The 12,498-nt window shown below is 42.9% G+C and overlaps 1 protein-coding gene across 5 annotated transcripts in view; it reads left to right on the top strand.

Annotated features, from left to right (window-relative positions):
* Positions 1–5,867: 5,867 nt before the first annotated feature.
* The window catches only part of POLD3 (DNA polymerase delta 3, accessory subunit), a 44,346-nt gene continuing 37,715 nt past the window's right edge, over positions 5,868–12,498 (top strand). Inside the window, 2 exon segments of one of the 5 annotated variants that reach the window (NM_001167904.3) lie at positions 5,868–6,058; positions 7,556–7,611. In NM_001167904.3, the coding sequence (NP_001161376.1) occupies positions 5,999–6,058; positions 7,556–7,611 (116 nt within the window). In that variant the 5' untranslated portion in view covers positions 5,868–5,998. 5 annotated transcript variants of the gene reach the window in all.

A 12,498-nucleotide genomic window follows, 5' to 3' on the forward strand; every position in this document is an offset into this window, starting at 1 on the left:
TTTCAGGCAGAAGAGAAAGGATTGGAACAGGACACACCATAGGAAGTTAAGCTTCAGAAAGGGGCACAGGTTAAGGTAAGAAAATGGAAAAAAAAGAGTGGATTTGAGAAACAGTGCAAACAAAAAACAGACCTGGATAGACACGGAATTCCGAGAATGAAGATATGGGACCATCGATGCCTGCCAGTGACTTGTACTTTGTGTTACCAAATTAATCTTCATAAAACTTCAGTTTGGTCATTCATTAACTTTGGCCTATTTTGGCTTTCACACTGAGGCCAGTATGAAATCTGTCATCAGGTGGACAATGAACGATCCTCCCAACCACCAGTCAATCACTGTCTATCATGAATCCCAGACTTGGTGGAGGTCACGAAGTCCTAGTGTCAGCCCCCGGTTCAGTCATTTTCTGGCCGTGTGATCTTGGAGAAAGTCACTAAACATCTGGGAGTTTAGTTTTCTAATCTTTAGTTACTCATCTGAACAATAGCTCCCTCTCAGGGAGTTATTCTGAGCCAGTAGCACATGAGGGAATGCCTGACATCCATCATCTTATTGAATCTTTGCAACCCCAGGGGATGGGCACTACCATTACCCTCTTTATTCAGATGAGGACACTGAAGCTTGGAAAGATGGAGTAGCTTGCCCATGGCCACGCTGCTAGTAGATGGCAGAACTAGAATTCAAACCCAGACTGCTTAGCTTCAAAGCTTTCTTGTACTGAATATCTGTATCAATTAGCATTGATATAAAATGACTCAGCCTGAAACATCGTGTCTTAAATCTATGATCACTTTATTTAGCTCAGATGCTATAGGTCACCTGGTGTTGGTTAGCTCAACGGATCTATGCTAGGCTCCTCCTTGGATCTATAGTCCACTGGCGAATTGGGTAGTCGCCTCACTCACATATTTGGGGTACCTTCATTCTCCTCCACCGTGGCCTCTTGTCCTCTAGCAGCCTAACCTAGGCTCATCCACATGGTGATCTCTGGACTCCTCATGCAAAAAGAGAAGGGAAGCCCCTGTACTCAAGCATGTTTCTAGTCAAAGTGAATCACAAAACCAAACCAGAGTCAGGGTGGGAGGATGTTTTTGAAAGGTATAGATAGAGGGAAGGGAGTAATTTCTGGGCTTTTTTACAGTCTTCTGTGGCTTCCCTGATAGCTCAGTTGGTAAAGAATCCGTCTGCAATGCAGGAGACCCCAGTTCGATTTCTGGGTCAGGAAGATCTGTTGGGGAAGGGATAGGCTACCCATTCCAGTATTCTTGGGCTTTCCTTGTGGCTCAGCTGGTAAAGAATCTGCCTGCAATGAGGGAGACCTGGGTTCGATCCCTGGGTTGGGAAGATCTCCTGGAGAAGGGAAAGGCTACCCATTCCAGTATTCTGGCCTGGAGAATTCCATGGACTGTATAGTCCATGGGCTCGCAGAGTTGGACACAACTGAGCGACTTTCACTATCTTTCACAGTCATAGCTGCTAACCTGTAACCCCTGACTATTGGACAGAGTTGATCAAAGGAGATAAAGGATGTAAATAAGCTTTGAAAACTTGTGTAAAGCACTGTCTAGATGAGAGGTACTGTTAATTAGATTTTATTCCACTAATATCTCAAACTCAGTATGTCTGATTATTATCTCCATTTTACCATGAGGAAACAAAAGCCCAGAGAGGGTATCATGGATGTAAAGACTTATAAGTGAGAAATAGAATAGTGTATGCAAGGACTTATGAGCAATCTCTGGTGCTGAAGTAAAGGTAAGAAGCAATGAAGGATGAGAGGTGAGGTTGAAGAAGTAATAAACTTAAACTTGATCTTGAAAGCTCTTAGATCTACCCAAGAGAAATGAAAATATACGTTCATGTGAAGACCTGTATGCAAATTTTTTAGCAGGAGTTTTAGCACCACAACTGGAAGTAATTCAAATGTCCATCAACTGGTGAATACATAAACAAAATATGGTACATCCATTGGATACTACCGAGCACAAAAAGTAAAGAACTACTAATATTTATACTATTTTAAAAGAAGCTCAAACACATTGTGCTACATGAAAGCAGCTATATTAGTTTGCTAGGGCTGCCATAAAAAAGTTCCAGATTGGGAGGCTTAAACAATAGAAATTTATTTGTTCACAGTTCTGGAGGCTAGAAGTCCAAGATCACGGTGTTCTCAGGGCTGACCTCTGAGGGCTCTCTTCTTGGCTTATAGATGGTCATCTTCTTGGGTCTTCATGTGGTCTTCTATCTGCAGTGGATTGCCTATCTTAGTTTCCTCTTCTAATACGGACACCAGGGATTAGGACCCACCCTAATGACCTCATTTTAATTTAATTATCTCTTTAAAGACCCTGTTGACAGTTATAATGTGAGCTACTGAAGGCTAGGACTTCAACATATGAATTTATGGGGGGGACACACCTCAGTCCGTAATAAAAACTCTACCCAGAAAACTACATATTTATGGTTCCATTTATAAGAAATTTCTAGAAGAGACAAAATTATAGAGATAGAAAGCAGACCCTTTATTGCCTGATATTGGGGGTGAGAATAGGGACTTTTTGTGTAAGCAGGGAATGAGGGCACAAGAGCACTTCTGGTGGGCAATGGAAGTGTTCTAAAATTGGATTGTGTTTTTTTTTCATCAGTTCTGTGTTTTAGAAATGTCATCCTGAAACTGGTGTTAAAGAGGGACCCAGATTGGGGTTGGGGGAAGATTGGAACAGAGACCAGGCTAGAGAAGATGTGGATGAGCATGCATTTCCTTTATATGATGAAAAACGACTTAAAAACAGAAGACTGATGATAAGGAAGGTCTGAAATAGAGAAGGTCCAGGGAGATCAGAAGGATGATGGAGGCATTTCCTCATGGGATAGGGAACAGGGAGATGAGGAGAATCAGTCTGGGGAGAGTCTACCATCTGATTTTGTCTCTTACTCTATGGAGTCTCAGAAGAAATACTGAAAGGTAAGATGCTTCAAATTAGTCAATTCAAAGTATATGGAATGTTTACTAGATAAAATCCTGTCTATAAAGATTGTACATGTAGGAATGCATGGCGCCTCCCTTTGGGGTCTCCAGCAGCAGTGTTCTTTGCAAGTCTCAAGGCTGTTTAGGATCTGGGCTTGATCCTGACTTTTGTCCACAAAAGGGCACCCCTTGTCCCCTATTTCTGATCACTGGGACTTTGAAGGCAGCTGAATCTCCCCAGTTAACTTATCAATAATGCTCCCCCTGATAACAGACTATGTAACCATTTCAGAGGTGGATGGAAAGACAAAACCTTCCACAAACAATGTTCTGAAAATCAACAAAAGGGATTATAGAGCAGAATAATGTTTAATTCAATTCCATTCATCCATCCATCTACTCATTCTGCCATTTAGTTATCAGTCAACAAATATTTGTTAAGGGCCTACGGTCTGCCAGCAATGGCCATGCTGGATGCTGGGAATCCAGGGGGAAAAGGCCTTTGGAAAAAATTTCCATTCAATGGGAATTGAGGATGTGTCACATGCTCTCCTCCTGCAGATTCAGGCCTGCGGTTTCTGAGGCAATCCTGACTGAGGATCTTCTACATAGAAAAGACTCCAGAAGGCCTATCCTACTTCCTTCCCAGACAAACACCCACCACCACCTCCCACCCCTGTTGCTTAGGCAGATTTGTTGTGAAAGTCATGAGCCTCACCCCACTCTCCTCTCTGTTTCACGGAGTTAAGTAGCCAGAGTTGTCTCTAAGCTCTATCTTCAGTTCCTTTTCTCTTTCTTCCTCACTTCTTGAATCACTGAAATCTGGCTTTTGTGCCTCTTTCACTCCTCTGCCCAAAGTCACCAGAGAGTGTGTTAGTCACTCAGTTGTGTCCAGTTCTTTGCAACCCCATGGACTGTAGCCCTCCAGGCTCCTCTGTCCATGGAATTTCCCAGATAAGAATACTGGAGTGGGTTGTCATTTCCTTCTCCAGGGGATCTTCCCAACGCAGGGATTGAACCTGGGTCTCTCTCACTGCAGGCAGATTCTTTACAGTCTGAGCCACCAGCAAAGCCAATGTCACCAGTCTAAGTGTGTGTGTTAGTCGCTCAGTTGTGTCTGACTCTTTGTGACCCTATGGACTGCCCAGCAGGCTCCTCTGTCCACAGAATTCTCCAGGCAAGAGTACTAGAGTGGGTAGCCATTCCATTCTCCAGGGGATCTTCCTGACCCAGGGATCGAACCCAGGTCTCCCACATTGAAGGTGGATTCTTTACTATCTGAGCCACCAGGGAAGCCCGCCCATCCCAAGTACAGATACTAACTGTAGATTTCATTGTGTGCAGGCGTGGCACAAGGGTTATGTATATATTATCTGGTTTATAGCTCTGGCCAAATAAAATTCTTTAATTTTATCATCTGCACTTTCTCTCAAGTCTTCATATCCCATAGTCAAAGACATCACTATTAACATATAGATTTAGGTTCCAAGTCTAGGCAATTTTTATTACCGTCTTTATTACCATCTTTCTCATTCTCCACTCATCTAACTCATTAGCGGGTTTTCCTGACTCAAAAACAAAAGGAAACCAAGTTACTGGGTTCTCAATTTCTAGTACAAATGATACTATTTTAAGCTGCTATCATCCCTCACTCAAAAATCTCCAAGAAAATGTAAGCCACATTTGGACAGGCTCCCTGTGTTATTGATCACAGCTGTATCTGCAGGACAATGCCAGGCCCCTACTAGGCTTTTGCTAACTATATCCTGAATGAATGCATGTTGCAACAAACATTTGAAGTGGGTTGCTATTACTATCAGAGAAGGCAATGGCACCCCACTCCAGTACTTTTGCCTGGAAAATCCCATGGACAGAGGAGCCTGGTAGGCTGCAGTCCATGGGGTCGCTAGAGTCAGACACGACTGAGCGACTTCCCTTTCACTTTTCACTTCCATGCATTGGAGAAGGAAATGGCAACCCACTCCAGCGTTCTTGCCTGGAGAATCCCAGGGAAGGAGGAGCCTGGTGGGCTGCCGTCTATGGGGTCGCACAGAGTCGGACACGACTGAAGCGACTTAACAGCAACAACTATTACTATATCCATCTTACAGATGGGGAACAGGCTTGCAGTGGTTAAGCAATTTACCTAAGTTCACACAACAAATACCAAAACCAGGATTCAAATCCAGGGTCCCACTCTAGTGCCAGCTCCATTATTCACTGTGCTGCCGTACTGAAATACACAGCTTATACGGAAGGATTTTTTTTAAGCTGATGTTAGGAGAAATTTTATTTGAAATCCCCCAATTCTTGAGAATAGAGTTCACGCGCACCTTCACGCAAACTTTGTGGGCACTGCATAGTTTGGCTTCTTCCTTCCTCTCATCTCTCCTCGTGTCCTTTTCTCCCAACATTTCAACTATAATGAAAACTATTCTCTTCTCAGCAAACACCCCCTCTCTCATTCATTCTGGAAAACTTTCCCTAATTTCTCAATTCTGAGAGATTATAACATGCAGTACTTTATCCCAGCTGGCAGGACTTGACTAAAATATTTATTTGTCTTTATTGTTCACTGCTGTGTCCTAGTGCCTAGGAAGTGGCTGGAAATAGACTAGGTACCTAATTAATATTCATTGACTAAATGTGTGACAGGGCAAGGATTATTTTATCAGTTTACGGGTGGAAAGACCGCGACTCCTATAGAGGTGAGGTCCCTTGCGGTGCATCAGCCACGAACTGGCAGAGCCTGGATTCGACACTAGGGTTCTATAGACAGCCGTTCTAGACCACGCCTACGCTCCTCATTCCTCACTTCCGTCAGCTCCTGTTAGCTCCACCTACTTCAGCCTACGCCGTCTCCGAGACTAGTTTGACCCTCGAGCGGCCGCCGTAGCGCGTCGCCTTCGTTGCCGTGGGAAACGACCCGGGACCTGGGAGGGGAAAAAAGACGTTTCCCGCCGGCGGGAGCTGCGGTTGTGGCGGCTAGGGGAGCTCAGCTGCGGCGGAGCACAACGCCGCGGCACCATGGCGGACCAGTTCTATCTGGAAAATATAGACGAGTTCGTGACGGACCAGAACAAGATCGTGAGGAGCTAGGACTGGGGAATGCGGGCATGCGACTGGGGTTTTGGGCCCAGCGAGGGCGGCGGGGGCCTTGATCCCTCTGCGTGTTCCCGCATGGGGCTGGTCCAGTGGAGACGGTCCCCACTCCTGGTGCCCCAGGCAGGGCGAGGACTCCTGCCCCACCGGCAGATCCAGGTTCCTCGGGTGGGCGTGCTCGGCTCTGCGCAGACCAAGGGCCACGGAGGTCGGGCGGGGAGGGAGGAGCATTAATTGATGTTGTTTCTAAGGCGTCTCTACACGTTTCTGGCAAGGTGGTTGGCGTTTGAAGTCTCAAGTTTACAGTTGAGGAAATTGTGTTTTGACCGGGTTAAGTAACAAGTTGTTTAATCTTACCATCAGTTGGTTTCGTTTTCCTCGAAGTTTGTTATTGGTTCAGGCTTGACCTGCCTCACAGGGTTGAAGTAAAGATCAAGTGAGACGATGGATGTGAGAGCGTTTCGCACATCGTGATGATTGAGTGCCTACTGTGAGCTTTGGATATACATTATTGCTTTTACTTTTTACAGTGACCCATAGAGGTCGGCGGAAGTAGCCTTAGAAAAGGTAGTTGAAGCAGAGGGGCCAAATAACTTGTGGTTAGTAAGGGATAACCCGCCTGCAGAAGACCTAGGTTTGATCCTTGGGTTGGGAAGATCTGGGAGAAGGGAATGGCAACCCACTCCAGTATTTTTGCCTGGAGAATTCCATGGACAGCGGAGCCTGCTGGGCTGTAGTCCATGGGGTCACAAAGAGTAGGACACGATTGAGAGACTAACACACACACACACAAGGGATAATCAGTTTTCCAGTCTATGTCTGTTTTGCTCGTGCTTTCCTCTACATCACACTGCCTTTGCCCAACCTGTGCTAAGTCTTCTAATTACTGGAAACTCAGCGTTTAGAATTGGAAGACTTTGAGGGGAGGGTGACAGGTTACAAGGAAGTGGCAAATGACAGTTCAAGGAAGGATGGAAGGAAGAGCAAAGCTTGATGCCAGTAATTCCCAGTCTAACCTCTGACAGAGTATTCATCCACTTCACTCATTCATTCCCTGACCCCTGCACCACCTGTGCCCTTTAATATTTATGTGGCTGCAACTTTCTTCGGAAGTTTCTGAGTTGTACACTCCAAAGTAACAAGTTTCTGAGTGAGTTTGAGGATAGTTTTTGGTGGTGGCCCCATAAAAAGAGAGAAATGTGGAAAGAAGGACCAGGGTGAAACAGGGAGTGTAAGGAAACTGAGAGCTTTTTCTGTGTATATTCAACCTTTTTAGATTCTTGCATTATTCTGTGATACAGACTTCTTTGTAAAATAAATGTCTGAGTCCTGCCTGCCCAGATGGATGGTTCTTGGCAAAACTAGGGTGGCATTTAATGTAATTTATAAGGCGTAATCGCCTTAGAATCTTTAGGAGCCCTTTGGGCTGACCTACACTCTGCAGTCATCTAATAAAATTTTTTTAAAAATTCCTTCTTACAGGTGACATACAAATGGCTGAGCTATACACTAGGAGTTCATGTTAATCAGGCCAAACAGTAAGTACAATTGATTACTAACTTTAATCAGATTGGAACTTTTTGTTTTGTTTTGTTTTGTTTGTTGTTAGCTTTACAGAGAGTCTCTTGATTAGAACTCCCCACCCCCTCTTCCCCCACCCAGGGAAATGGGAAAGCATAGTGTTTCTATTGCCTTTTACGGTTTTTGTTTATTAGTTAAGAGATGAGTGGACTTGCATACAAATGTGTGGTGATATGTTTATTGTATTTATTTGTAGCCTTGCCTTCTGGTTAATCACTTTGTTATTTCAAAAAATTTATTAAATGGGCTAGCCAGTTCTGTTTAGATCTCAGATTTCTATGTCTGTTATGTAAAACATCTTTGCATTTTCACATGTGCTTCTTAGGCCCGTTTCTGGGTGTTATTGAAATACTTCCATAATGAGGTCAACAGGTGTTTGACACAGGCTATATAACAGTATAAGACAGGGGAGAACACTTAAGAGAAACTAAAAAGGGAGGGTTTAGGATGGCACAGAGAGTATCAGTCTTCTTAAATTTTGCCCTATCACCTTCCTTGCTGAAACTTGTAGTCCAACTTGGAACCAAAATGGAAAAGGCAGGCTTTTGGATTAACTTCAAAGTTTCTTCACCTGCAAATGTCCAGTGGGTAGGAATTGGTGAATAGACTGAGAGCCCATATATTGAGTTAAATACTCATTTCATTTGCTTTATTCCTGATGGTGGTCTGATTTTTCCCTATTCCTTGAATCATAGGAACATTCTGTGAGTCTTAGAAAAATCTTTGATCTCTAGAATGGCTTGTTGTTTGACAGATTTAGGAGTTTATTTTATGATAGATCACAGTTTTTTTTTTTATTCTTAATGACAGAAGCAAGGAGAAAAATCTCCCATTCATAGTAAAAGCTACAACTAGGAATTCAGTCTTTATGTGTAATGGCAAGCCCCAGCCTCGTGTCCTGTCTCATGTGCATACATGTGCCCACCGCCCTCAGGTGCTTGCACTTAGGCCATGGTGGAACACCCGCTTCAGGGGGCTCCTGGGCCAGCTCTCCTGCCTGTGAAACTGAGGTCAAACTAGCTGAGAGTTTTAAGCGGGGAGGAGGGTCTACTTTACCTAAGGTATAGGTAGAAACTTGATTTCTAGACCCGTGCCCCACTCCCCCACTCCAGTCCCAGCAGGTATTTGAGGTCCATGTCCCTCTTCAGCTCCTCAGCACAACAGTTAAGTATTTACAGAGCTTCTAGGAGTTTTATTTAGTTATTTTTGGCTGCGTTGGGTCCTCATTGCTGGCGCGTGGGCTTTCTTGAGTGGGAGCTACTCTCTGGTTGCAGTGCACAGGCTTCTCACTGCTGTGGCTTCTCTTGTTGTGGAGCCAGGGCTCTAGAGCATGAGGGCTTCAGTAGCTGTGACATGCAGGCTAAATTGCTCCATAGCATGTGCAGTCTTCCCAAACCAGAGATCAAACCTGTGTCCCCTGCAGTGGCAGATGGATTCTTAATTGCTAGACCACCAAGGAAGTCCCCTAGTTTTGAATGAGATGTTTATGCCTTCAAGACTTAAAACTCTTGGCTCAGGGCTAGGTTTATACTGATTTTGACTATTTGAGATTGCTCTTGCTAAGACTAGTCCAGACCCAAACCTAGCATGTTAGGTAACTTTAGGACTGGATACCCGTAAGAGTAATTGTTTGTTACGGTTATGAGTGTTTAAATATGGAGTGAGGTAATTGTTACTACTAATATATAAGCCTATTGAGATTAAAGGTGCATACTGAGGACTGGAGATGAAATAAAGTTGCCTGGAATTTTACTCTCAGTTCAGTTCAGTCGCTCAGTCGTGTCCGACTCTTTGCGACCCCATGAATCGCAGCACGCCAGGCCTCCCTGTCCATCACAAACTCTTGGAGTTCACCCAAACTCATGTCCATCGAGTCAGTGATGCCATCCAGCCACCTCATCCTCTGTTGTCCCCTTCTCCTCCTGCCCCCACTCCCTCCCAGCATCAGCGTCTTTTCCAATGAGTCAACTCTTTGCATGAGGTGGAATTTTACTGTAGCTACCCTTATTTCCTATAAGTTTTATGGAATTAATACACACGTCTAGCCCTTGCCTGTCTACCAACTTTATCCCATAGCACCTTCTACCTCACTTATATTCTAGCCATATTTACCTTTCTGTTCCTTAGATATACCAAGCCCGTTCTCACCCAAGGAAATTTGTACCATTCTCTCTGCCTGGAATGCTGTTCTCACAGCTGTCCTCACTGTGCACAGTTCAGCTCAAATTTCACACATTACTTCGTGTAACAGCTCTTTCCTAATGCTTTACTCCTCTCTCTGTCTCTCTTAATTTTTTTTTCATAGTTATTTTTTAAAAGCTTTCTTTAGATGTATTTCAAATATCGTATAGTTCACCTATTTAGACTGTACAGCTCATTGGTTTTTAATATATTTACAGAGTTGTGCAGTCAGCATCATAGTTAATTTGAGAAGATATTCATCACCCCAGAAAAGAAACCCTGTATCCATTAGCAGTCCTTCATCATTCCTGCCTCCCAACCCCCCAGCATCAGGCAACCACTAATACACTTTCTTTCTATAGAAATTTGCCTATCCTGGACATTTCATATAAATGGGGTCATATAATAAGCAATCTTGTGTATCTAATTCCCTCCAGTTAGCATATCTCCGAGGTTTGTCTATGTTAAAGCATGTGTCAGTACTTCATTCATTTTTGTGGTTGAATAATATTCCATTTATGGTGTAAGTTCTCTAGGGCTGCCAGAACAGAATACTACAAACAGGTGGCTTGAAACAACAGAAATTTATTGTCTCAGTTCTGGAGGCTTAAAGTCCAAAATTAAGATGTTGGCCAGGCCATGTTCCTTCTGAAACTTGTACAGAAAAATCCTTCCCTGCTTCTTCTTAGCTTCTGGTGGTTTACTTCTGGTGGTTTGCATTCCTTGGTTTGTAGCTGTGTAACCCCACTGTCTGCCTTCATAGTCACTTGGCATTCTTCCTGTGTGTCTGTCTCTTCACATAGCCATCTTATAAGGATACAGTCGTAGATGAGGAGCCCACCATACTCCACTATGACCTGTCTTAACTAATTACATCTGCAAAGGCCCTGTTTCCAAATCGGGTCATACTCTGAGGTACTGGTGGTTAGGACGTCAACATATCTTTTTTGGGGGACACAGATCAACCCATAACATATAGATATACAACATTTTATTTGTCCATTCATCAACGGATGGACATTTGGGTTGTTTCCACATTTGGGGCTTTAATAAATAATGCTACAGTGAACATTTGTGTACAAGTTTTTGTGTAGACATGTTTTCAGTTCTCTTGGTATACACCTAAGATTGGAATTTCTGGGTCATATGTAACATTTTGAGGAGCTGTTTTTCAGAGTGACTACACTGTTTTACAATCCCACCAACAAAGTATGAGGTTCTACTTTCTCAACATTCTTGTCAACTTTTTCTACCATCTGTCTTTTAATTTTAGCCATCCTAGTGAGTATGAAGTTTTATCATTATGTTTTTGATTTGCATTTCTGTAATGGCTAATGTTTTAGCTAATGGCACGTGTTTTCCTGTGCTCATTGACCATATGTGTATCTTCTTTGGAGAAATACATGTTCAGATCCTTTACCCATTTTTTTCCATGGGTTTTTTTTGTCTTTACTATTATTGAATTGTGAGAGTTCTTTATGTAATCAAGTCCGGATTTGTTTATTTATTTGACTGTGCTGGGTCTTAACTGTAGCGTGAGGCATCCTTTTTGGTTGTGTCGTGTGGGGTGTTTTTAGTTGCAGCATGTGATCTTCTAGTTGCGGTTTGCAATCTCTTAGTTGCTGCATATGAGATTGAACCCTGGCCTCCTGCATTGGGAGTGCTGTGTCTTAGGCACTGAACCACCAGGGAAGTCCCTCTACATAATTCTAGAAACAGTGTCCTGATCAGATAATGATTTGACCCATTCTGTGGGTTGTCTTTGCACTTTCTTGATGGTGTCCTGTGAAGCAAAGAAGTTCTTATTATTGATAGTGTCTAATTTTTTTTCTTCTGTTGCTTGTGCTTTTTATATTGTATCTAAGGCATAGTCTAACCCAAGTAAATCATGAAGATTTAATTCTGTTTTCTTCTGAGAGTTCTGTAGTCTTAGCTCTTAAATCAGTAATTATCAGTTTAACATTTCTACATATTTTGTTCTTATTATACTTCCTCACAGTAAGAGTACACTGTAGTTTTCAAATTAGATGTTGGTTCAAGGTAACTTATGAATGAAGCCCTAAAATGTGTATAGGCATACCTTATATTATTGTACTCTTCTTTATTACATTTTGCAGACACTACATTTTCTTTCTTTCTTTACAAATTGAAGGTTTGTGGTAACCCTGAGTTGAGCAAGTCTATGAGTGCCATTTTTCCAATAGCGCTCGCCTATTTCTTATCTCCGTGTCACATTTTGGTAATTCTCATCATGTTTCAAACCTTCCATCAGCGAGAAGATTGTGACTTGCTAAAGGCTCAGAGGATGGCTAGCATTTGTAGCAACAAATTAAAAAAAAAATTACTTGGCCTCATCGGGTCTTAATTTGTGGCATATGGGCTCTTTCATTGTAGCGCTCGGATTCTCCAGTCGTGACGTGCAGGCTTAGTTGCTCTGCAGCATGTAGAATCTTACTTACCCTACCAGGGATCAAACATGTGTCTCTTGCATTGCAAGGCAGATTCTTAACCACTGGACGACCAGGGAAGTCCACAATAAATTATTTTTTAATTAAGGTGTATACATTGTTTTGTAGACATAATGGTGTTACACCCTTAATAGACTACAGTATAATGTAAACATAGCTATTATATTCACTGGGAAACCAAAAATTTATTTGCTT

The sequence above is a fragment of the Bos taurus genome, chromosome 15 (assembly GCF_002263795.3).
Source record: "Bos taurus isolate L1 Dominette 01449 registration number 42190680 breed Hereford chromosome 15, ARS-UCD2.0, whole genome shotgun sequence".
Taxonomy (NCBI): Eukaryota; Metazoa; Chordata; class Mammalia; order Artiodactyla; family Bovidae; genus Bos; species Bos taurus.